The 26,932-nt window shown below is 44.6% G+C and overlaps 1 protein-coding gene across 2 annotated transcripts in view; it reads left to right on the plus strand.

The window, feature by feature from the left end:
* The first annotated feature begins 8,328 nt into the window (after window positions 1-8,328).
* Window positions 8,329-26,932, plus strand: part of NXPH1 (neurexophilin 1) — a 142,873-nt gene continuing 124,269 nt past the window's right edge. The window contains exons 1-2 of one of the 2 annotated variants that reach the window (XM_074574756.1): window positions 8,329-8,805; window positions 9,761-9,922. In XM_074574756.1, the coding sequence (XP_074430857.1) occupies window positions 9,869-9,922 (54 nt within the window). In that variant the 5' untranslated portion in view covers window positions 8,329-8,805; window positions 9,761-9,868. Of the gene's footprint in view, window positions 9,059-9,760; window positions 9,923-26,932 lie in introns of both variants that reach the window. The other variant, XM_074574755.1, reaches the window with a different exon arrangement.

The raw sequence follows: 26,932 nt of genomic DNA on the forward strand, positions 1-26,932 counted from the left end.
TGCCATGCTGGCAATGTTTTAAATTTAGCTGAACTTAAAACCTAATTGAACTATGCAATTGAACCCCACCTTAAATTTGAAAGTAATGCCACCTTAGGACTAGCTGATCTCTGGAATCCAAATGTACTCAATGTGTTTTACTGCAGTGTTTGAAACTAGTCAGCTCAGAAAAGCAGATTTTATTCTAAACAGTCTGTTGTTATGGCACAATATATACTATATACTATATATCTGAATCTGGAAATATCCAAACTTGAAAAAAATAGTGCATCCAAGTTCTTATGTGTACATAGATGCCTATTTAGTTAGCATGTGCTTGGCTAAGAGGATCATCATTCATCTTGAGACTATCCTCCAGATCTGTAAAGACAAAATGAGATCTGCAAGCCTCAATTTACTTGGGGAACTGGAGTGATCATGGCCACCTTGTTAGATTTAAACACCATTGCTGTTTAAATCAGGCCTCTGTCAGCATCTGATAGTGTCCTTAAATCTATATGTGGATATAAAACCATGGACACATCTTATGTCCTCAAGAGGAAGATGAATCTTCTGAAAATGTGCTTCTTGCAATTATGTTTTATGATCCTATTACCTTATGAGTGGTACACTACATAAGCTCAGCACCTTTGAAAACGGCATAATATATACTATCGACAGATGACACGAAACAACAGATTCGTCAGCACAGGTCTGTAAGGAGTATAGGCTGAAAAGTAAAAGATGGATCTGTCAGTAAGGTAAATGGTTGATTCTCCAAAACAGGAATCCCGATTTAAGGCCTGCTGTAGAGCACTTGGCTGGCACTGCATGATCATCTGAGACGTAATTATCCAGGACTGATTTTAATCTCAAGATTATTTTCATGCACTTGTCATTTGTGAGTTTCATGGATTTTCAGACTCACGGAAATTGATCCACTTGATTCCCCTCGGTTTAATTTTTGATGTCCTCCAAATGTCTTTGCCATCACTGCAAGCTGAGATTGGCAGTTTCACAGTAGGGTGTGGGGTGAGCCAGACTGGGGAACTGGACTGTCCCATCCATGAATCACAGTTCATGGTACCAGTCTGAGTGTGAGCTGATCTGCAGCTGTTGCTGGTGTCACTGCCATTGCTGCTGACATCCCTTTGCCCTGTGTACTTTTCCTTCTCAAAGGTATGCCTTTCCTGTTCAAAAAGGTAATGTTCTCTGGGATATGTGTCAATGAAATGGATCAATTCTATTTCTGGATGGTGTATATTTCTTAACTTCCAGCTTTAGGAAGACCACTGATCTGTTGATGGAAAGCGCCTACCACCAAGGTACTAGGTGTATGTGTGCAAGGTGGTGTTCTTGTAGCAATGCGGAAGGGCTCTGCTCAGGAGCCATGATGCCATTGCTGTGAGTGTGATGTGATAACATAGCCTCAGATTGCAGCAAGGGCAACCCTGGTAGGCTTAGGAAAACAATTTTCGCAGTGAGAGTGGTCAAGCACTGAATAGGTTCCTGCATGTGGTGATGCACTTGGTTACATTGTGAAATAAGAGCAGTGGTTTAAACCAAAAAGTATGTCCTTGGTGCTAAATTACATGGTGTAGACATAGAGCAATGGTAAAGTACTTTGACATGGCCTGTTGCAAAGCCTGCCTGGGAGTCTTTCTGCGTACTGCTTTGGGGCATATCCTTTGAGTAACACCCAACTATCAGCATCAGGTGTGACGGGTGCAACTCTGTACCAGCAGAAGCTGGCATTTTGTTGTGGCAGGGGCAGAGGTTGTTCAATATATAAGATGAAAAACTCTCTTCCTGCTCTCAGTTTGTTATCTTAACGTTATAGGCTGCTGCATGCGTAATTGGCTGCATATCTTTGGAGAATGTGAAATTTAATGTCGGATGTATTTTGCAGTATTATGCTAAGCCACAAGGTGGCACTGGAAGATTGTAATAATCCAGTGTAATTAAGCCCCCGCGACGCACCCCTCGTAACTCTGACAGAGAAAGCATGAATTTTTACATTAAATCCTGTAAACCATGGGAACTGGTTATTTCTCTTTCTTCTGCTTTTTGGCTTCACTTCCCAGCAATTTTTTAGTAAAGTTTTCTCAAGACTAAAATGGAAATGCATCTGTGTGCAGTATACCTATTGCAACGCCACAACAAAGTAACTTGACAAAATCAACACCTCTTTGTTTTTAAACATGTATTCATTAATACTGATGATCCTGACAGCTGTCTCTCTTTTTGTAGCTAAGTATTCGTACCTCAGCAGCAACTGCATGCAAAAGTAGGAATTTCATTTCCTCTGTAATTTCTTTGATATGTTGCCTGAAGCTTTCTCTTGTAAAGATGAAAACCTATTTCAGGTTTTCATCAAAGGTGAAAGTTCTTCCAAGATTTGTCCATTTCTAACAAAGGTCTCACAATATTCTAGTCCAAAATATCTCACTTTGTTTCAATACCAAATGTAGGCTTGTGTAAGCAAAAGCAGTTAACTATTGTGTTGCTATTACAGGTGAAATTTGACACGTTTTCACATGGTTTTACAAAGTACATAGCTCCTTCCCATATGCTCACATTTCTTTTTTATTCTCTAAATACTGAAAATAATTGAGCTGGTTCGTAGCTGAGTAAAGTGACAGGATGCCATCCCCTTGAGTGGGCTGATGTGCGACTGAAGGGTGTCCTTTACACCTATGAATGTCTGAAACACAAAAAACAATAATGAACAAGTCTGAGGGAATTCTGGTTTTACTTTTGCATACAACAAAAATGCCCTAATTACTGCAGGTGCAATGTAAAATCCTGAGCCTGAAGTGCAAACAGCCTTGAATGGTTTTAAAGATATTCGTTGCTGGCCTTAACACCTGACCACATGAAATCATTTGCTAGATGAGGGTCTTAGACAAAACCTGTCCTTAAAAATTCTTGTAATTGCAAGAGATATCCAAGCAAGACTTCTCACAAAGGCTCATCTCCACCTATTTTGAAGAGGCCTCAAAACTTTCATTTATCTGAACGGGAACAGACTGGCTGCCGAAATTTAAAGGTCTAAAACATGAAAGGCAGAGTTGTTTCTGAGTTTTTTCCTGATATCTCATTTTACCCTGTAGGAAAAATGATACTAAGTTATGTCATTATGCAAGGTAAAATATCCCACTCACTTAGGTTCTGCTACTCACTGAGCTCCTAGCAAAATCAGTGGGGTAGGTAGTTTACAAGCTCACCACGAAGTAAGAACAATCTGAAAGGGTGCAGAGTTCCACATATTGCACTGAATACTCTCCCAGGAGCCCATTTCTTCTTAGCTACAGCCAGCAGCAACAATATTTGGCATGAAGAGTCCAGTGTCTGAGCTCAGCTCTCAGGCTGTTCTGACTGAGATCATTTATCCCTTTATCAGCTGGTTCCTTAAAAGAGAATAAGCTTCCTTTTGGACACCAGCAATTCTAGTCATTCACCGCCTGTGCTCCCCTTCCTGATGTCAGCAGAGCTCTGAGATTCTTTATTGCAATGTGTAAAAGCTGTAGCCCCAGTCCAGCTCCCTGTGAACAGGTGAGCGTGTAGCAGAAGACCCAGCACCATTGCCTGTCGGCGTTGCTCGAATGTGCTTCGCCGAGGGAAAGACACTAGATCTCTTTTCAGTGACAGCAACGCTGTGTCAGGGAGTTTATTCCTGCTCATGATACAGAACAGGTGACTATGCTGCTTCAGAAGTTGTGGCAACACAGTGTCATTTTGGTACAGGTGATATAGAGCCAGGATGTCCTACCCTGCCAGGCTTTCGGGGAGAAGTTTTGCCATTCTTCCTAATTCTCCGTGGAGTGGCCTTCTGCCCTGAATGCTCCTAGTTTGTCCAGCTTTGGACAGGGCTCAAGCCTTGATGAGCAACGTGCTCTCAGGAGCCCAAGAGAAGCTGTTCCAACAGTGCCCTGGGCTGTGAGCATCCCTCCTTCCTCTGGACCTGCAGGCAGCCCAAGAAGCCTCTGCGGACTTCCCTGCTTTCTTCCTTGCCATCACACAGAAAATGAAGACAACTGACCTTGCAGACACTCTCCCACATCAATTCCTACTTCAAGACAATTTAACTCTCATATTTTACCTCTCTTGTATAAAGCCTTCCCAGATGACATTATATGCATTGTGGTTTTTTGCAATTAAAAACCATACACATGCACACAGAGATTTTAATAAAACTTTTGTTATCAAGTTTTATTATTTCAACAAGTGTTGCTGTCAGCTAATAATCCCTAGAGTGGACATCATGAGGTATTCCAATAATTGGATTTTAATTAAGAAATTCACTTAGTCCTACACTATTTTTGAAATCTAATTATGTCTTCAGGAAACTCACCCAAGTTGTGGTATTTTGTGGGCAATGTACAGACTCAGTACAGACTCCTTACATAACTTAAAGTTCTTTTTTTTTTTTTTTCTTTTCTTATGGGTATTATTAAAACTCTTCTATTTCCTGTATTGCCACTGTAGAAAATTGTCAAGATCTAATGGATGAAATAAATGTGGAATGCAAATACAAATCTCTATTATACACATTATGTTAGAAAGGAAGGTTAGAAAGCTTTTTTACTGATTATATTCTTGATGATCTTGAGATTTTTTTCCCCTATTGGATTTAAAGGCATTATTCATGAGAAAATCCTGTAGATAAACTTGGCTGTAAATTTTTTTCATATAGACAATAATTTATGTCTCACCTCATCTCAAGTATTTTGGGAAAAATCCTGAGTATATATGTGCACACTGAGTGTCACCTGGAATGAGTCTAGTGAAGCCTGTAGGCTTGCTTGTATTTATATCACAGAAGACTGAGTGATCCAGACACTGCTGTTTGTACGTTACATTTTAGTCTTCTTTGATACTGAACGTCACATCTCACTCCAACGTTGTGCGAGTTCTGATGACACAGCAACAGGAGAAATAATTAAGACCATAGTGAATTCAAGGCATTTCTCTTGAAGTGGTTGGAGTATTCCTGTATTTTTCCATATGGAATACAGAGTAACACCACTTCATGGTATGTCTTTGACTGTAAGTAGGCAGAAATCAATGTAATAAAAATAAAAGTCTCGCAGAGATATTTTTATATTTAGAAATATGAATGGTACATACAGTCATATTCTGACCTTGAAAGAATGGAAATAAAATGTGACAAGAGACTCTTTGTAGTAGTAACCATAAAAATACTCTGCTCAAACATGAAGATTTCCTTGAAACAAAAGAAATCTATTTAAAATGTGAAGAGGGGAAGGGATAAGAAGAGAAGGTCTGATGAATTAATGGTTGGCAATATGAAGAACATTTCAGTAAGATTATTTACATGAGTGATATGAGGCATCTGGCCTGTACGCTGTATAGTACAAATATAGAAAAGCTGTGGAGGCCATAATCTGTCATTGTAGTGCATATGCAACTCCAGTTGAATTCAATAGTACTTCAACATGCATATAGATGAGATTATATTTGCTTATAGCACAGGCTGATTTTTTATTTCAAGGCAGCCATTGCTAATGTCTTAATATGCACTTTACAGAGATGGGGCAAAACTTTCATTGACTTTAACAGAGACAAAATTCCCAACTGAGGCATTGGCTGTAACCCTGAAACACTGAGAAAAAAATCTGTTTGAAAGGAAACCAAAAAATGGTGGTTAAGATGTATCAGTTTTTCATCTTAGACTTGCTTCAGCCCTTAGTACTCTCGCCCACCTTTGCTTTCTTTGCTTTACTTTCTTTTTTCCAAGCATTATTTCCAAAATAAGAGACATGGCTTATATGAATAGTATTGCATGGATTTCAGTTCTATTTACTATTTTTATTTCATACATAACTGCCCATGTTTAGGCAGGTTAGCTACGTTGTGCAGTAAGTTTAGCACAGTAATTTGATATTTATCATTGCAGCATTGTATTTTCTTCTAGTGCCTCAAGCAATTAAACCATGTGCCCATCTTCTGTTGGAACCTGTAGCGATTATTAATCACTTGCCATTGTCTTTGGCTTTTCTGCTTGTGACCCTTTCAGTTCTGCAAGCCAGGAAGATATCTTCACAGTAATAGGAAAGATGTCTAAAGGTTAGAATGTATTTCAAAGCTTTAAAAATAGTCCACTTGCATTTCAAAGTCTAATTGGACTTTTTAAAAGTCCATTAGTAAACCTGGAATTTGTGATTCTTTAAAACTGCACTAGCTGACACTACCTTGCTGGGGACCTTATTGCTGAGATTACAAATGGCATCCAAACGGTTGAAATTAAAATTAACTTTGAAAAAACTAATATTCCACTTAAGCTGCAGTAGCAGTATTACAGAATCAGATAAAAATCAAAAGACTGTGTCCGAAAATCCTGAATGTCAGATTTTCATAAACATTGCATTCCCTTTGAAAAAGTATCACATGTTCACCGCTGGGATACTTTGGAGCCTGCTTTTCTTTTCTTTTCTTTTCTTTCTTTCTTTCTTTCTTTCTTTCTTTCTTTCTTTCTTTCTTTCTTTCTTTCTTTTCTTTCTTTTCTTTTCTTTCTTTCTTGGGGAGGAAATTTTAGTGGGCTGAAGTAAAGAGTAGCCATGCTTGTGATTCCTGCAGAGCTGGGATTTCCTCCACAGTGCTTCCCTAAATGAGATGTAAGGATCTGGATGAGAAAGACTGGGAGGACCTCCTTCTATTTGACCAGATGAAGGAATAATTCTTCTCCAAGAACTACTTCCTTGTCACCTCCAATATGAAGACATTAGTGATAAGACCTTGGAGAAACTGAATCAAGTTACACAGACCATAGAGTTGAATCATTCCTTCTTGAAGAGCAGATGTTTTCCCTCGTGAAGAAATGATGTCTTCCTCAGGAACATGACCCACTGAAATCTGGCAGACTTTGCATTTGCTTTTCCTGCTCCATGTTAACCTGGCAATCTCATATCTAAGGTAAGGGTAACTGTGCTGGGTCTAAATAGCAGCTTATTGCAAAGGTCAGCAGTACGCTCCATGCCTCTTATGGCAAGTTTGTTCTACAAGAAGAGGGCAACATCCATCTCTCTCTCAAAGCATGGACAAAGGCCCTCACTTGCAGGGAAGTAAGACTGGAATAGATAGGAAGGAGGGAGTTGAAAGGGAAAAGTCAGCTGTAGTTTTTTATTTGTTACCCATTTGAAACAAGAAGTCCCTAGGCAGGTTGAGCCTGCAGTGTAATGCACAGGCTGTCTGGAGGGGCAGGATGACAGTATGATTCCTTGCAGGCTGCACGCTTCTGTTCAAAGCTGTGACGTGAGCATTCCACATGTCTAGCAGAGTGATGGTGCTGGAGACATATGGAGGTGTCCATCTTCCAGGTGTTTGGAGCAGAAATGGCCATGGGGGAAGCTCTGGTGCAGCTCTTTCAAAGAGTGCTCGTTACCTTCCCTCTGCTTTCCCCCCTCCCCTTTTATTACAGTGTTCCAAGCTCAGACCCCCCAAATTAAAACAGTATTTTACAGCTTGGTACTGAAGCCTCAGATTGCAGATATTAATTACCAGTACGTGCTCTGAGGGAAGCAAGGATCTGGCAGGACAACTGAAGTCCTCTTTTTCTCTCTCATTTCCCTCTCTGTACAGCACACTGGCTTTCTTCTTGGTTCCCCTTTGGGAGGTGATAAATCTGAGATTTGCTATCGAGCCTGGGCATCTGGTAAGGCTACCCTGTGCTGTTGGTATCCTCCCCTTCACCCTGTCCCAATGTCACACTGGTAATTATATGATTTGGGGGATGGAAGAGGGTAGGAAAAACCCCCATAGGACTCCTTGTAAAGAAGAAGGAAAACAAGGTCGATGAGACCTTTCCCTTTGCATGACAGCTGGCGGGATTAGCCACAGCACTGGGCAGGCATGAGCTTTCCAGCTTCACTCCGAGGGACTGTCCAGCTACAGGTTCCTGCTTGCGGGGGAGAAGCAACCCTTTAATCCCAGAGTTTGGCTCCCGCAGCCGTCACCCAGCTCTGCTCCAAGATCCCGCCGCCTCAGTGCCCGGTTTGCGGGCGCCCGCTGCCTTCACGGGCTAAGCAGCGCTGTCGTTGCACGGGACACCCCTGAGGGAGGTGGAAAAACTAAAATGAAAGGAAAGAAAGCGGAAAGAGATGCTCTCCCGGGCTCCTTCCAGGCGCTGGGCAGACAGCCGGCTCCCGTGGGCTGGCGGAAAGGGAAAGGGGCGGCAGCGCGGGCAGCGGGGCAGGCAGCGCGGGCAGTGCCGGCGCCCCAGCAGAGGCAGGCGGCAGGGCGGGCAGGACAAGCAGCCCGGGCAGTGCAGGCAGCGCAGGCAGCTCGGGCAAGGCAGGCAGTGCAGGCAGCCCGGGCAGGGAAGGCAGCACAGACAGGGCAGGCAGCGCAGACAGGGCAGGCAGCGCGGGCAGGGAAGGCAGCACAGACAGGGCAGGCAGCGCAGGCAGCGCAAGGCAGCTCACGCCGCCCGGGGAGGGCTCTGATTCATCACCCCTTTCAGAGGAGAGGATGGGACGCCGCTAAACTCCCCTTTCTCCCTCCTCCCTTCCCCCCTCGCCAAGCAAGCCCCCCCTCTCCTCCCCCCTCCGCTTGCTCTTTCTCTCTCCCCAAGCAGTGAGGCTCGGACAGTGCTCGGCTCCAGCGCTTTATTTTAAGATGATCGGCCAAGGTCTTTGCAGATAGATTTTATCTGAAGTTAAATAGCAGGCGCTCGCCGCTCCCTCGCCAATAAGTCATTTTTAATAGAGACAAATCGCCCTGGACGCCCCGGAGCGCCGGTGCCGCCGCTCCTGCCCGCGCCCCCCGCCGAAGGCGAGCGGGCAGCTCGGGCAGCTCCCTCCTCCCGTAAGTGTCCTGCTCGGCGGAGCCGGAGCGCGGCCGTGTGCGGAGAAGGGGAGGCGCGGGGGGGAGAGCCGGCCAGCCGCCCCGCTGCCCTGACAGTGCCTGCGCCGGATGCACAGCGGCCGCGGGACCCCTCGGTGCGGAGCGCGGCGAGGAGATGCGCAGGGGCGGCGGGCTGCGCCGCGGCGCTCAGCCCCTCTAGGCTCGCCCATGGAGCACCCCGCGGAGCCCCGGCCGCCGTCGGACCCCCCACGCCGTACGTATCCCCGCCGCGGCCCCCCCGCGGCGGCGGGGCTGTCCGCGGGGCGCGGGGGCGGAGGAGGGCTGGGGCCGGGGATGGGGGTCGTCGCCCGTCGGGGCGCCCCGGGGCTCGGCCCCGGCCGGGGCAAGGCACGGCGCACCTTATGAGCGGCGGAGGGAGGTGGGCGCTTGTGGGGGTAGGCAGAGCTTGCTCGGGGGTCCCGGAGGCGAAGCTCTCCGCCTCGGCTTCAAGCGCCCAGGAGCATCCGGAGCCCCGATCCCAGCGTCTCCTGCCCCTTCTCCCCGCTCCGGCGCCGCTCCGCTCGCCAGCGCGCTGCCGGGGCTGCGCGGCGAACTGGCGGGCGGCTGCCGCCCGGTCCCCGCCGAGGGCGCGCAGGCAGGCAGGCAGGCAGGTCTGGCGGTGGCACCCCCGGGCCGTCCCAGCCCACACCGCGGGGCTCTCCCGCCCAGTAAAAGGACTGAGCGCCGGGGAGCGCTGCCTACAGGCGCTCTGCAGCCAGCCCGGACCGTGCGATCACTTTGCTCTGACGCTGGATTAACTCGATTTTAATCGTTTTTTGTTTCCCCCACCCCCATCCACACACCCCATCTCCTCCTTCTCTCCCGCCCCCCCGTCCCTACACACCTCTCTTCCCCCCTTGTCTCAAGCCTAACCTTGTCGTGTGGTCATGGGGTCTATAATTTCATTTTTGTCTAGGCTGGTGAGAGCTCTGCTTGTTCTGTAAAGTGGATGTCAGGTGGATCTATGTTCTGGAAGGAACAAAGAGGCAGCGAAGGCAGCGCGGGGGAAGTTTGAGCGGCGAGGATGCAGGCTGTGTACTGGTACGCGGTCCTTCTGCTGCAGCCCACCCTCTACCTGGTGAGTGCCCCCGGCGCCTCGCACGGCCCGGGGAGGGGGGAGCTCGGCGGGGAGGAGGGCACCAGCCTGGCGGAGAACGAACAAACTCACGGCAACGACCGGCGCCCCGCAGCCAGCCCTGCCCCGTCCTCCCGGGGTCGGGCCGCGGCCGGGAGGTGCGGGGCTCAGCCGGGAGCTCTCGGCGGGGCGCACGGCGCGGGGAGCAGACCCGTAACTTCTCCTCCGCGAGGAAGGGGTGCCCCGCCGGGCTAGAGCAGGGTCGGGGGCTCCCCAGCCGGGTCTCCTGGTGCCACCTCCCGGGCCCGGTCCCCTGGTGCCTGCGGGTGCACCGGACCTCCGCCGCGGGGGCGCCCGCCCAGGCTGTGGGCTGGAGGCAACTTCTTGCCCTCTGCTCCCTCCTGAGGGTGGGACTCCCCCCTGGAAGGGGACCCCGCCAGTGTGCCACTACGGGCGCCGCGGCACAGGCGTGACGAACACAGCTAGTATTTTCCGCGTGAAGTGTCATTGACTTTCTTAGCAAATCTCCTTTAAGATTACCGGGGGAACACGAGTAAACAGCGGCGTTATCTCCTTTAACACACACTTTATTCCCCCTGCGATGGCAAGGAACAAAAAGCAGGCAGGCTGCTCCTTTGTAGCCCGCACCCTCGCTCCCCAGCGACGCATCAAGCAGGCAAACGCTTGGCGGGACCTCGTCCCGGTGGCGGCGGGGGAGGGAAAAGCCCTTTTTTTTCCAGGTGCGCTGCCGAGAAAATCACCCCAGCACGGGGGCAGGCGACGGCCCGGCCGCGGCTCCGGCTCCGCGGCCGCCGGGCGCTGCCTGCGCCGCCGCTGCCTGCGCTGGCGCGGCCTGGCCGCCTGGGGGCGCTGCGGGGCAGCGCGGGGCGGTGGCGCGCGACCGAGCGGCGGGACAGCCAATAGCGAGCCGGGCCGGGGAGGGGCGGGGCTCGGCTGCGCGCGCGCCTCCCGCGGCAGCGCAGCGCCCAGCGCGGCCGCGCAGCGACGGCGGGATCGCGCCCGTCCCGTCCCGTCCCGTCCCGTCCCGTCCCTTCCCTTGCCCCTTCCGCCAGCCCCGGACGTGGCTCCCGCCTGGGGGCCTCTGCCCTCGCCCTGCGGTGCCACGTCTGCCGCGGACCTCTCTCCTCCCCGCGAATTTTATAGCCGGGGGGGAGCGTGGGGGGGGTGGGTTAGGGGGAGAGAAGGGGGGAGGAAAGCGGGGAGAAAAGTGCGTGGCAAATAATCTATCAAAAAGCCGGAGCGAGATCGATACGTCGTGTTAAATTTTAAATGTGTTTGCTGGCAGTTAAACTGCTCTCGACTCATTACAACAACAGTGCTGGATTTATTCTAATGCGCTGCAGTCTGAACAACAAGCGCATTAATTCTCCTTTAATTGTAAACTGGGAGCATTTGAAAACCATTCAGTGTGCAAATTATGCTGATTCAATTACCGTTTAGTTACAGACTTCATTACCTGAATGCTTTTTTTTTCTTTTCTTTTTTTTTTTTTTTTCCGAGGGCTTGGCATTGCAGAGTAAAAGAGATGATTTTCCAGCTTCCCTCGAAACAATGCGAAATATGATGCAAAAAATAAAAGAGAATAAAAGACAGGCTAGGAGGAGGGGATGCGCTCTTCCACTGGGCTGTGTCTTCTGCCAAAACACCCGGGGGGGGATCCAAAGGATTTCCCTGTCTAACCCGATTCTTCTTTCCGAGTCAATACTTCCACGTTTATGCCAATCTCTCCCTATTCTCTGTGTTTAGGGAGTGACTCCGAAAGTTTGCGTTAGGCCATCGCGTGATAATAAACTGTTTATTAGCATCGAAGCATGAAGTTTTGATTAAAGCTTTAATGCCGTGCCACAAACCAGCAAGGTGCAACACTTTGTTGCACCCATCCGTGTGTGCGTGTCGCTCTGTGTGGGCTAGAGCGGTTTCAATTAGGAATTAAATTTTCAGTTCCTAACCTGTTAGGAAGGGTAAATGAAACAGGCAGCACAATCAGCTTCCTATGGAGTTTCTTAAAAAATCCTTTTTTTGAGAGAGGTCAATAATATAGGAGAGAGGGAAAATAGGCTGTTCCCCATTCCGCTTGAATTAGGCGGGATTCAGTAGTAGTGAACAGCCGCGGCGAGGCTGCCTCGAACTTACTCATTTACAGACACTCGCTGGCTTGTAATTTCTCTTCACCCAGCAAACCACTGCTCCTTTCCCCCCCCACCCCCTCCCGTTAAACCTCTTCGTAATGAAATCTTGGGAAAAAAAAGTGCTTCTGCTTTTCTCTCCCTTTTTAATAGAGCCATATGCCATCCAGCCTTATTGCCTGAAATTTATAGAGGTCACGGCCAACCAGAATGAGTAGGAATTTTGCTGGGGTAGAGATGGTTCGTCGTATTATGTTTATTGATAAGAACATTAGTTAGCCTCTGTGAGACGTGCATTTTCTCCTTGTTTCGAGCTGTGCAGTGTATTGAAAATGTTATATTTGATTTGCAGTGGGAGTGCATTTCCTTTGGCCTAAACGGATAACATAGTACTTATTCGGTAGAATTAGGAGTTAACCTTTAAAGCCTTGCAGTTATTTTGTTTCTTCAGATTTAGAGAGCTGCAGAAATTGTTCAAAGAGCTACATTCGGTCTTATTTACCACAAGACTCCACTTCACCGCTGTTCTTTCAAAAGCATCTTAGTCCTATTCTAATGGATAATGTTTTCTTAACTAACAGCGCTGCGCCGAGCTCAAAATCGTCATTAAGGAAGCATGTAAATATTAAGAAAGACAAAAAAACCCGGAGATGGTAGACTTTTCTAGGTTTGAGCTCTGTCTGTTTATAAGGACACCGGGGTTTTACACTACTCCCTTAATGGAAACCTTCTCTTTTAATTCCTGCCTAGTTGCCGGTGAATTTCCAGTCCGACACCACAGGACAATAAAACGCCAGGCTGTTTCATTTCTTTCTTTTTTCCTGAGTGGAAGCAACATGCCGTAGAAGCGACTACAAAACGCGCGGGCTGCTGGCAAAGACGGCAAGGATCCTAACTACTTATTTCTCAGTGGGACAGGTCGAGCATGGTCCAAAAGGAGGAGGCAGATCGTTTCCGTACCGGCTGCTAAGGAGCCCCTTCCTGCGGGCGGGGACCGGCGGGCTGCTGTCCGACAGCTCCCGGCGGCGGCGGCGAGCGCTCGCCCCGTCCCGCCGCTCCCCGGCCGACGGCCGGATCCTGCGCATCCCGCCGGCTAACCCAGGGCGCCCGGGCGGCAAAACGCCTTGCGGGTTGCAGGATTTTACCCTCCAACATGTTCACAGGCTCTGCCTTTGCATGCTCTAGGGGGAACTTCCCGCACGGTACAAGGAATGATAACATGCGCCTGTTTTGCTGGGATCGCCCTGGTTTGAAGAGACTTCATCTCACTACTTAGGTCCTCCTTACCCGGAGTAGCGGGTACGGAACTAAAACAGTCGGAATTTTGCGTTGCGTGCTGCTAGGGTAAGGATCCCTCTCCCTCTCCCCCGCCCCCAACCCCCCCCGGATCGTTACCTTTTCCCAGTCAAGTGTTTCTTTCACCGATGGGTTTGTAAATTAGGATATACACCAGCGCTGACTGGTAGAGGGTTTTAACTCCGTGCGGAATTTAAGCAGCGCAAGAGCAAATGAAGGGGTGTTTTTCACACGCCCCCCCCCCACTCCCCCCGAGGAGGGCTGCGAGCAGGTTGTTTCGCGGGGGGAGCTTCTCTGCGCGGCGCTTTGTCAGAGAAGTACAGCTGCGGGGCTCCCGGGGCACCTTGTTTTACAGGGCGATGGCTTTGACAGAGGGTCTTGGAAACAGCCTGCTCACCTCCTCCCCGTGCCGGGATGGGATTTTAAGGTCTGTTCCACACCGTCACTGTAGTTTGGAGGCCTTCTGACAGCCGAGCGGAGCTTTCCTGCAAAAATGTTGTGAATAATAGAGGTTTAAAATTGTCCTCAGCGATGGCACACTTGGTACGGTGTTTGCTGAGGGGGTAAACAGGAGGTTGGTGGCTCCAGAGTTTGTGTACATTTAATTTCGCTTTGTGTCGCACTGTTTGCGGTCATTTCACCCCGGTTAATGAAAGCTATGGAGAACGTGAAGAGATATCACGTGCCGGCGAAGATAAGTTGATTTATTTCCTTCTTTCTTTTTTTAAAAGATAGTTGCTGATTGTGTCCTACTTTGTCGTGGGAGGAAAAAAAACCCCACCCTCTATAGGCAGCGAAGATAAAAGAAACAAAAAACAAGAGAGAAGGCATTGCCCTATCATAATCACCACCCACAGTATTTTCTCAGAGGCATTTGGTGCTGAAAGCATTCTGGTATTGCTTCCCCCCCCCCAAATAAGCGATTTCTTGCAATTTTCAATTTGACGTCGAAGGCAGGGAGAGGAAGGAGGGGCGGGAGAACGCTTGGCATGGAGGGAGAGAAGTGGCTTTTTGTGCGAGAGAGTTTACGTAGCCTTGAGATGATCCCGCTCCCTCTTTCTAAAAGAGTTTGAGAAACGCTTTGACGGTGGTGTAGGGGGAGTAATTTACCCTTTCGGAAGGTAAAGCACGGGAATAGTAACCGGACTCGGAGCTCATTGAGGCGAAACAAACTTATCTGCGGTGTAGGTTGCGGTTTTGGTTTTTTTTTTTTTTTTGTTTTGTTTTCTTTTTTGTTAAGCGGAGGATGGTGCAATCTTTTCGGGGCTTCCTTCCTTCCTGACCACCAGGGACCTGTGCTAGGAGTTTAAGAAGGGGTTTCCCCGCACTGAAATTTCTTTTTCTTGGTGCTTAGTACACACTGTTTTCATTTTTTAAGTCGCTGGAGAAAGCAGTCTGGAACAGATTTCACTTTTTAGGGAGGCACCTGAATATAATCCAATATCCCCGCCTCCATTTGACTAGCCAAATCTTCCAAGTCGGTACCTAGAGGTATCCATTTTAAGCTCTTTAATATTTCCCTGTGTCTCTAAACCGCCATTTTAATTAACAAAAAGCCAATTTCCCAGTCGTCTTGGAAAGTGCGGTGAAGCAGGTTAAGAAACCAATTGCTCGGAATGGCCAGCACTTGGAGAAAATGAATGTGTGAGCCATCCTTCCCTCCCTAGGATTGGCTTCTGTTCTCCCGATTTGGCTTGGGTGAAGTTATGCTGTGATTTATCAGATAGTTTAACACCCAACTCGCTCTTCTTGTAAGTCAGCATTAAACCACCTCCTGGGTGCTTTGTAAATACAGCTTTAGCATTTTTTTCATGCAGCAGATTGACATGTTGACGATTCTGCTTTAAGGAATGTGACAATAAAGTGGAAAACCAAAGGCTGGCAAGCACTTCATCAAGGATAAAAAGGTTCTGCTGTAAGGATGTCACTCAATTTATTGTGAAAGTCGAATGAATTACGTTTAATGAAAGTGCTCCCCAGATGAATATTACCAGCAATTTCCTGAGTTGGCTCTGTCAGATTGATATGAGGAAATGCCAACCCATATCAAAAAAGATCTCCAATCTCAATTACTATGCAAGCTTTCGAAGAGCTCCTTTTTATTGATATGACATATATTGGCGGGTTCTCAATGCTGTGGAAACTGCTCTCTGTTCATCAGGACAGCATATTTCCCAGTTTATTGTTTAACCCTACTTTTTTCTGGCTGTTGTTTAAACTTCTACGAGTGCCCTTCTTTTGGAGGGGAAACACCTCCCATGCTCTTTCGCTTTCTGTGACCTAGAGAGACCAAAGTTGTGTGTCTGGCAGAGAGCAGGGGCGATGCTTATTGCAGGAAGTTTGTTCAGCCTGGATGGACAAAGCCGAAGGTCAAGAGAAATAACTCGTCTGAGACAATGGCGTTGGATCCCCTCATTTTCTAGGCGACAATCCAGAGCACGGTACTATTTGTTAGGACTAGCAACCCAGTATTCCCGCCCTTTCTTCCTCATTCCTCTAGGGCTTCTTTGGGCAAATTAGAAATTCACTAAGCCCGCGAAGAGAGAGAAAAGCTCTTACGTCGCCTCATCTACATAAGAATCGACTTTGTGAGAGGCTTTTCTGTTCTATTTTAACCACTATGATACCGGCTGCTTCTTAGGAATACAGCTTCTTTTCCCAGAATCCATCTTGCTGGGCTTGCTTGTGATTAAAGGAGGGAATCCGTCAGCTTTCCCCCTTCTCTTTCAATTTTTAAATCGCAGAGGAGAGAGAAAGAGACGGTATTGAAGGATAACCGGGAGGTGCTCGGTACTCTGCAGCAGGACGGGGACATTGGCACCTTCACGCGTGGAGATGCAGCATTACAGAGGAAGTAGAAAGAGCTTGTCCTTGTCACATGTCGGGTTAGTTTGGGTTCCCATTTTCCTCTTTGTCACTGGATCCAAGTCTAAAACTTTCTTCAGTGCACGATTAGTCCACGTGATTTTACATTTTTTTTTAAGGTGTGTCTTTTCCCCCCTCTGCCAGAGATGCTGAATGTTTGAGCCGCAGAAGGCTAGTGCAAACGCTGCGGGGAGAGCGGACAAGGGCTTGCAGACGGACTGGGACACGGCTGACTTTGAGGTGCGCTGCCCCGCGGCTGCCACCCCGGCCCGGGGCTGCCGCTCCCCGCTTGGTCCGCCGCGGGCAGCCCCGGCCGCGCTCCAGCGCCGTGCAGCACCCTGGAGAGCTCCCGGAACTGCAGGGCCGCGACAGCAGCACCGCGGACAGCGCCCGGCCCCGCGCCTCGCCCCTCCCCGCCCCGGCGTGGGCGCCGGTCGCTGTGCGCTGCCGGGGACCGCGCCGGCCCTCGGAAACTCCTCGTTCATAGCGCCCCTGTCTCGGGCTAGTCAGTGTTTCGGGCCGCTGCTGCTCAGACCTCGCCCGAAACTCGCTGTGGGCTCGGGGTTTTGCTGCCTGCGTTAGTTTTCCTGAAAGAAGAAGCAGACGGGTGGACAAGCAGATCGATGTATTTACTGTTGCTGCTGACTGGCTTTCTTTTAATGGCGAAGCAGCTGCTTTATTTTCTGTGGAAAAAATTACCAGAGGGGCAATACATGAGTGTGGAGGGGAACAGAGATGTGATCTTGGCAGGACCAGTCTGGGGATCAGGAATTCTGTTCTGGGATGCTCGGGGTTGTCTCATTCCATCCCAGGACCACAGCATCCTCTCCTGTTGGAGGAAGACCAGAGACATCTGAGAGCATTAGAGTCAAAATGGTCTGTGGGACGTGGCTGACACTGAGACGTGAGAGCAGGGAGTGATTAGTTAATAATGACATTTCCCATCCTGTGGGTCATGGCAGGAGTGTCTCTCAGACATGGTGTAATTTTTGGGGTAGTGTCACTCTGTGAGCCAGATCTTGCTCCTTCCACTTGCTTGTGTTCTTGCAGCCAGTGCTTGGGGTATCTCCCAGCTCCCTCCTTACTTTCAAGAGGAGATAATCGCAGGCAAGTGCCTCCACTCCTGTAAATCCCCACTCACTATCGACAGAGCTGTCCTCTAGAGGTCTGCTGCCTGAAAAGCACTTGTCAATGAAACACTGACTTTTGACAAGGCAGGTGTAAGTGGATGACTGATGGAGTGTCCTTCATTAAAGGAATGTGATGGGAATTGACTGGGCTGAGAGGAAAAACAAGCCACAATCCCCACTAACCCTCCAGACAAAACCATAAGCCATTTATTCCTGATCCATATTCTCCCATGAATATCAGTGGGGATTGTGATGCTTTTGCTAGACATGAACATTTTCCAGTCCCTTTTGATTACACCATGTCCCCGTGCATGGTGCCTGGAAACTGTGTTGTCTGCTTCAGAGATATTGCTTTTATCTTCCAAATGCCACCCTCATTAATGTCAGTGTCTCACAGTCCAACTAGTGACAAATGTCTCAGGGACATTCATCTGCCTTGCACACTGCATCCATCTCTCCAGGTGCCTTGCCTTTTCCTCTCCAAGGAGTGGTTTAGTAATATTTTCTTCCTTGCCCCCTGTGTCTGCTGTGAAATGATTTCTCCACTAGTTGGTCTCTGTCCTGTCCGTTTACGTGTTAGTTTTGGCAGTGCCCTCTGGGGTATCACCTCTCCTGTTAATCTGTTTCATCACTTTGATGACAGGTTAACCAGTGGATGGAAAGATAATCTGCTCTTTCCACATCAGCAGATTGTTGAAGGGGGAGGAATTAGGCTCTTTTGCTTTCTGGAAGCCTACAAAATTATACCAGTGCCCTATTTTCCTCAATTTTCATTTTCTAATCCAGGCTTGATGCAAAAACTAAAGAATGAAGAGCCTAGTTGTTTCTTATTGTGTGTGCTTGTGATTGTTCTGTTGTTTTTGTTAGGTTTTTTTTTTCCTGAACTTTTGAAAAGCTGATAAGTAAAAGATACCTGTGCTATTTCTTTGTATATTTCCTTAAACTTTGGTGATAGCTGGACAGGATCCCAAGGATCTTTTACCAGCAGAGCTGACAGCCTAAACAATACCAGGAAAGAAGTGATCTAGTAGCCTCAGTTCTTATATGTGTTTAAGATATATTAAATTAATATTATTTATTTAGAAAGAAAAGTAAAGAGTCACTTAAAATCTGACCAATACAGCATCCTCAATTGAAAAATGGAAGATGCTACTTACCTTCGTAGTTAGGACACCTGATACTTTGATCCAGAAAGCCCTGAACTTAGTGATGATTTCTAACAATTCCAGTAGTTTTGGATCTGGCCCTGTGAGTACAGTGATTCTGCCTGGTACTGCATACCTATGTCAGAAATAACATAGGTAACATTACAAATGATTAGGGGCTAGCATGTCTTACGCCTCTGCCCCTCCTGCCGGCGCCCCCCTCCCCCCATGTCAGCCCTGCATTATGTGGGACTGAATTTTCAGCTGTCAGTATTTCCTGCATTTGTCTTAAGGGTGCGTATGAGCCCCTGGGCAGATGGAAAAAGGAAAAAGAGGACACACTCTACCCATATATTGAGGCCACCATTGAAAAACAAAGACAGATCCTATGGCCCGATCCTGCAGTGTTATACAAGGGAGGATTCCTATGTAAAGCAATGGTTTACTAATGCAAGGAGGACAGATTCTGTCTCCTGTTGAAGATTAAGTAGACATTTCTATCACTGAGGATTGCTTGTCATTATTCAGATGCCACTTCAAATTGAAAGTGTAATTGGAGTTCTTAAAAATTTTTAACTAATGGAATTTATGTTATGGGTAGTTCAGACCACCTGTACCATAATCTTTATCTGCACACTCATTTTTATAAGCCATTCTTGATGGAACTTTAGAAAAACAATTCTTCTGCTAGGCTATTTTGTCAAGAAATGTTGTCATAGGCCTTCAGGTATATAAAACTGCTTATATAAAATTAATGGACTGCTTTTTATATTTACAATCTCATCCATAGCATTTGAGCTCTTGCAAAAGAAGGCATGGGCTTAAAACAGGAATAATATTAAAGCTGTGTCCTCACGGTTGTTGCACAGTCAATAGCAATATTGTAGAATATTGGTCTGTTTAAAATCAGAATGTTAGTCCATAATTTGACTCTAATTTAGAGTAATTTCTGTTGTCACTTTCTGCAGCTACTCTGTATTGCATACAGAGTTTTTTCTTAATGCTTATGTGGAGAATGCTTTGCATCCTGAGAAGATTTTGTAAACAATATTGCTAGGTAAAACATAGCAAAAATACTGTCGCTTTATGGAGGACAATTGCTGAGTGAACAGATCTTTAAAGAGCAGGAAAATAAGGAGGAGCACAACTACAGAGATGCAACATAAAAGATGTGCATTATAAATAGTACATCAAAACCTTCACCATTAAAAAAAGATGGGTTCCATCCTGCTGCCTTCCTCTGTAATCAATATTACCTTAACAAGGCCCACCATTTTACATTCCTACTTATTTCTTCTAAAGCCCCATTTACTTAATTGGCTTGCTTGTAGTAGATGGTAGTGTAGTACCTAGAAGTGCAAGACTATGACCCTTTAGTAACGCTACTTTTTAATATGTGAATTATAAAACTTTGGGATTTTGAGTAGTTAGTTGCCCAAAACATATCCTTAACTTCAGTGGAGCCACTTCTGTGAGTGTTCACTTGGAGTGAGTAAGGAACGATATTGTCTGGCCCTTGATAAGACAGTGTTCTGTGTGAATCATCATCTGCTGTATCTTCAGCTTCTTTGTACTGAATCAAATGGTGGTACCTCTTCCATGTACCTCCTTACTCTGTGAACAGCTCTGCTGGCTCTCCTAGCGCTACTCATTGGAATAAAATCCTGTCCCACAGAATTATAAATATATCAGAATGTAGGTTGTGTTTGCATCTTAGATGCACAGAATATTTGCTAGCTAGAGCAGAGTGTGAGTCTTGGGAAAGTTATTGGGTGGATTAGCAGATTGTAATGATATGGTTCAGTCTTGCAGTGTAATGCAATCCAAATGAATATGGAAATGTGTGACTAAGTACATTAGAGGAGGTGCGAGTGCTGCTTTTATTCTTCACAATTTATGGAATATTCTAAAATTGTGGGGTTGTAGCGGGTACTACAGAGTAGATACCAATGATTTGTAACCACTTTTTAGAAGAAAACCACAAGCTTAACTGAAGTCAGGAGACTCGCTCATATAAGCTTCAGTGCTTTACTGAACTAGGACCATAAGCAAGTGAATACAGTATGGTTTTTGCACTTTTGTTTTTACCATATAAAATTTTCTTCTTCCATGTCAAAAAAGATCATGCATCTATATCTTTATGAATGTTACAAAGTAATATTTTTGCCAAGAACTTGCTGAATTTACCTCTGTGCTACTTAGGATCTATTACAATATTATGCGTATAAGTAAGCATTACACTACCTGTCATCCCTTATCCTAAACATATTTTCCTTATTATTTTCACAATAATTATTGGATAATAAAAAGGATCCAGTAACTATTGGGTAACAATTATTTTTTTGCTTAATTCTGAAAATTTGGAATAATGATTTGTGACTTTGAACACTGATTCAGCTTCTTAAGAAATAGTGTGCAAAAAGTCTTTATCTTTGAAATGAAACCAAAGTTACGCTTTTCAAATAAATAGTTCTTTTTTTTTTTAATGTGTTTTTGAGGTATTCAGGCACCACCACTTACTGTTTTCTAGAATTACAGAGAGATGCAAATGGTGGCATATCTGAGAAAGCCATGTGTGGCCTGTATGCGGTATTATATCTGTGCTCTAGATTTGAAGTCTAACTGCTACTGATGTACATTTTTTGCAGACCACTGCAGATTCTTTTTTCCATTCAGAAGAAAAAGGTACTTGAATGTTGACCACATAAGGCAAAAAACACACCCTTATTTATTCTTCCATGAGAAACTTGCATGTTGATTTAAGACCATTCAGACTCATGAGAACTTTGCCATTGATTTCTCTGGTCATAAAATGGTGTCCTTCACTTGATAAATATTTCAGGTTTTACAAGGTAGTTGGGAATGATATTTCATTACATTTTAGCTTGAGTTTCTTTGTGTGAATTGGCTATTCATAGGTAGCAAAGGAAGGAAGAAGTAAGCATTTTTAATAAATGGGAAAGAAAATGTGTGTATGGGTATCTGGTATTCGTTGCTGTTGGTCTGAGCAACTTAGTCCCCTGTGAAGTGAAAGAGAGCTGAGTGGGCTCTATACACTTTAATTTCTAGCATTGTTTCTGTCATTGTGGTACGCTTTAGTAAATTTACTGAGAAGAATGTCGTCCTATTTTTGGTCTGCCATGAGACCCATCCTTTAGATCCAAGTCCTTTTGTTCTCATGGCTCAATGGCTGTAGTACTCCTTCACCTAGAGTAATGACTACATCATTTGTCCCTAAACTTTTATGTTTTGTTTTATCCAAGTGGCACAGTGTTAGTAATCTATGTCTGGCAAAAAAATGAGTCTGTGCTGCCAGCTGTTATAGGTGGATGATTTGCTTTAGCTCAACAGGTGGAGCTGTGACTTTGCTAGCCTGTTGATTCAGGCTAAAATTCAGCTAGCTGGACTGGTCCCTGACTCAATTTTGCTCAAGTATTTTATATTTCCTAATTTTTCACCTGTGTTTCCATTGCTCATGGAAAGGTTTTAACCTCCTGACCTGTAAAACACTTCAAGTAATGAGAGGTATATGTGCTCACGTATTCATCAGGAAAAGTTGTTCATTGGTGGAAATGTGATGGTTCCAGGGGGCTTCTATGGAAGTTTATTTATACCCCAGCTTTGCATATTAATGGAGAAATTAGACTAAGTCTGAGACAGTATTTCCACTTAGCCCTCTTTGACTATGGGTCACTTTGCATGATTTATCTAAGATTAATTCCTGAATTCTAGGAATTTTCTGTGCTCTGCCTTTTTGTTAGGACCTCAAAGACTGTAGAAATGTTTGGAATAATTCTCTCTTTAGCATGTTTAGAAAAGGCTGGTTACAGTGGATTTATGTTAATAACTTATGTAAAAATAGCAAACTCATTGCTTGTACATCCCATAATTCTCGTCATAGACTATTTGCATCTCCTATGGGCCATGGTCCATGCTGCCTTTTTTTCCTTGATTTAGCTGCAACTGATCATGCGGTGATTGGAGTAATGTATGAAGGCTCATTCTGTGTTGGGAAAACGTATCACAGAAAAACAGGAGAGTGACTTGAAATGAGTTGAGATAATAGCACGAGGATCCACCTATAGAAGTTCTTACTCCTCAGAAGCTTTCAGCTCTCCTCTATTCTCATCCTTTTATATTTGTTTTTCAACATACACCTGTGTAAACTTGTTTTGTTTGATGAATGTTTAGAGAAGGATTGTTTCCATATGGATTTGTGCATCCCTTGGTAAGTCAGTGATTCAAACATAATAGTAGATGTTCACTAATTGCATCAGGAGTGTTCCTGATACTACACTTACAGTGGCAAAGTCAGTTAGGGGAACAAAGACAATACTAACTGAAGATTTCAAGTCACACCATCGCCAGTAAAGAAATAATTATTGTGATTAGATGAAGCAAAGAGCTTCCAAACAAATTCCAGATTAAAATATGCCAAAAACATTCACTGCATGCTCATGAATACAAAAAAGCAGAAATCAAAATGGAAGAGGCTATTTCATGAACAGAAATGTAGGGTAAATTAATCAAATAAATTGTTTGCTATTAATAATGTGACCGGCTACAGTCAGATTCCAATAAATATTCCCAGTGGGGATGGAAAATCTACCCAACTGAAATTACATTGATAAATTTATCCTAGTTTTCAATGCCTTCTGAGTATGCGTTTAGGAAACAAAAGCTGTCACAAAGATAGCCTGACAGAAAATGGACTCAGCTATTTTTTTTTAATTGAGATACTTCTCTTTGACAATGGAAATGATTTTCAGGTTACTTAAGGACATTAAATGTATCACTACTTTGGTAGAGAATTCTTAGCAGAAATGTCACCATAAAAGTGACCTCCAATGGTTATAAAATAAACTTGAAGTTATGCTCTTTTGTTTGTTTTCACAATAAGCAAATGTGATATGGGAGCTACATTTTTGAAAATCATATAGTCTAACCTTTTTAGTACCTAAGAAATGTTTACTATGGTCACCCCTACTTTTGCTAGAGGACTTGTTGGGAGTAGTAGGGAATGCATGTTATTAGTTCTCATGCCTGAAGAAAGAGGTGGTTCATCTTTAATGAAATCCTGTTAGTTCTAAAATATGAATGAGTCACTGAAGTTGCATAGAAATAAGTACAGCATCAAAAGGCAATCCCAGCACAAATTCCTTCTTAGAAATCAAAACAAAATCTGAAAGAAAACAGAATCTCAATAAAGATTCATCCTGTACCAATTGCTTAGCTTTCACAGTCTTTTCTCCTTTGATGTCTATTTCTACAAAACCCTGTATCCTCTAAGCCTGGACCTCTATTTCATTCTTGGCTACTTAAGAGTCGTTTACAAAGCATCTGGCGTTATTAGTGACTGAGTCAGTGTTACCCACAAACCTAAGACTCTGACTTCAGTCACAGGCTTGGTTCAAGGCTGAACTCTTCACTTAGGGGCTTTTTTTGCTCTATTCCTTTGAGCACAGTAAAGAAACATTGCAAATGTCCAATGAAATGACTGTGCAGAAAGTTTCTTTTACATGCAGTATTCTTTATTCTTCTTTGTTGTCTGCTATCACAGCTTCTAGCTTTAATGGGTTAACTACTTCATATTCAATTACTTCATAATTACTTCACATCAACCATGCACTCAAGCTCTAGCTTTCTTTAGCGTGGTGATTTCAGTTCATGACAGTCTGAATATCATCTTCAGACATTTTTCAGTGTGCATGTTCTCCCTGTACAGTACCTTTTCCATAGCTGATATGGGACCATAGCAATCTTGTTTTGATCATCCTGGGCTCAACTATCAGCTTCAGTCACACATTCAAGCATCCCATTAGTCAGTTGTAAGAAGCTAACAACATGCAGCTAAGCTCTGCTCCCAGATAAATGACTGTGCCTCACATTCAGCTATCACTTCACAACAGAATTAGTATCAGCTGTGATAGTTAGACTTCTGGGTTATTTTTGAGCTTAAGTGCCACCACTGCAGCCTAAAATACCATAACTTCTCTATTAATCATGTTCTTGACTCACAGAGGCACATGAAAGCAAAAAATAGAGCAGTACTGGCCACTGGGAAGTAGTTGGGTCTGTAACACCCTAGGCTTACAAAAGAGATGGTAGGGTCATAGGACTTTTCAACTTTCTATTTCCTTTGTCCTCCATCCGTATTTTTTTCATCAGTCCAGTGGCTGAAGCCCTTGGTATGGATTTAAGAGATTCAATTTCTTCCTCAGCTTCAGGAAGTGTGAACCCAAGCCTCACAATTCTGAGGTAAATGCTTCAACTACTGCCTGGTGGAATAATCTAGGTGATTTTCCTGATTTTACTTGTTCATTGTATTCTACAAGGATCTCCTTGTAGGTAAGTTCTGAGACAGTTGTAGTATTAAGTCTCTTTCTCTTGCTCCTTGACCTTATGAATGTGAGTTCATTCATAGTGGAAGCACTTCAGTCTTTGAGAGCCCTTTATCAGAAAAAAGCTTTATTCTGATGTGAGATAAATTCTTGAACCAGAAAGTTGAAATTATGTTGTCTTACTGACTCCATTCAATGGGTGTATTAGCAACAGTAAAATAAGGCGTATAATTCTAGAAGTAGTTTATGTCTTAGAAATGTCAGCAAGTGTTTAAGTTAATTCCTTGTCTTCCTTTGATTGCTTGGTTTAGACTGTTTAGTAGCTTCTGTGAATTATGCTTTCAGAAAAGTGGTCCCAGCAGGGATCTGGGGGTATTTAACTCCAAGTTTTGAACTGTAACAGGTCCTTGGGACAGAGAGAGTGAGCATTTCACTGTAGTAATTATAGGCGCCTTCTGGATCTAGCCTGGAGGATCTTCTAAAATTGCTGATGATAAGCATAAGCACTCTTGTGCTTTCCTGTTTTTAATCTTTTTGATGGACCTCCTTTGTCTTCACGGCTACATCCAAAGCCAATTCTTGTCCTTACACTTTAAAAATCCCCTGTCAGTCTGTCATAACACAATTAATTAATTACTTCTACAAAAGTGTTTATGTGCCCAAGATCCTGAAGGCTTTTTTTTTCCCTAAGTGCAATACTCATGGTTAGCCATGGATGTATATTGTTAACTTGAAACAAGTTAACAATTTGCAGGCCACTAGCCTCGCTCCCTGTCCATTATTTTTAAGCTTATAATTGGCTTTGTTTAATGATTTGTATCTATTACTCCCCATAAAAATCTATGAACAAACTACTGCGTGCTCTTTTTATCTCTGGCCGCCTCTTTATCCTCAGTGCACCGGCAGGAACTGTCAGCAGAAGGGTAGGAGAACTTGGCTCCCGCATTTTATGTTATTGGTCTAGGACATCAGGAGCAAGGATTGCAGTGATGTTTTAGCTTGGTGTGTCTAGCTCTGTGGGCTGGAGAAAGGGAACTCTTTTTCGGAGATGAAACATATAGAAACACAACTAGCTCTGAAGGTTGAAGCATGTAAAGAATACTAGTGATTTTTAGCTGTAAAAACTGAGGTGTTTCTGGGAAGAAGTAGTTAAGACTTGAGATTAAAAACACCCAACAAACTAAGCTGGCTTTGAATGGGCATTTCAGGAATTGTAAAAATTATATACCTGACAAAAAGGCCATGCCCTACCGCATTTCAAGGGTTTTTTTTTCTCAAAAAAGGCAATATTAGGACTTCTCAAAGAAGAACTGTTTTTTTTAAAGCAAGGTATATTTTCCTGTAATCTTGTTCTCTAAACCATTTTGTGCTAAACTTTCCACAGAGACTAAACAAATATTGAGGCAGATATCTTGCAGGGAAAATTTTGCTCCAAGTGGTAAGAGTTCAGCAAACTTATAAGCAACTGAAAAAAGGTCTTATTATGGGAAGTTTCAGGCAACCTTAATCATAGCCATTGCTACTAGAACCACCTATAATTTATAGACACATGTATGCTCATAGGTGCTCTGTGTGACAGTACTTTCCAAAATGGTGTTATCCTTTAAATACCTTTTGTTGTTTTTAAATGTTGTGCTTTGGAGAAGCTTGAAGAAGAATGCAGTTATTATTATTTATGATTTCTTTAAAAACACTGCCTACTCTATAGTGGTTACAGAGCAGACTTATTTAGTAATAACTTTTTCATCATGAGGTGCATAGAAAGGGCAGCGGAAATGCTGGGATGTAAATTTAGATTTAAAAATATATATACTTTTTTTTTAATTAAGAGTGGCAGATAGCTATGTTTGGTATGTATAGAATGAAAAACGCTGTTCTTTAAATACGTAGATGTGCAGATTGTATCAAATTATACATAGATTTAATTATTTTCTAAATATACTGTTCTAGAAATATAGACATTATAGTGCTGTTGGTCCCAAAGAGCGCGACATATTTATTTTCAAATAATGCTTTTTCACCCTGCCATCTCTTTATGGGTAGACTTTTTAAATCTGTACAGCTGAAACATGTAGCTTGTTATAGCAGC

This window comes from Larus michahellis, chromosome 2 (assembly GCF_964199755.1).
Source record: "Larus michahellis chromosome 2, bLarMic1.1, whole genome shotgun sequence".
NCBI classification, from domain to species: domain Eukaryota; kingdom Metazoa; phylum Chordata; class Aves; order Charadriiformes; family Laridae; genus Larus; species Larus michahellis.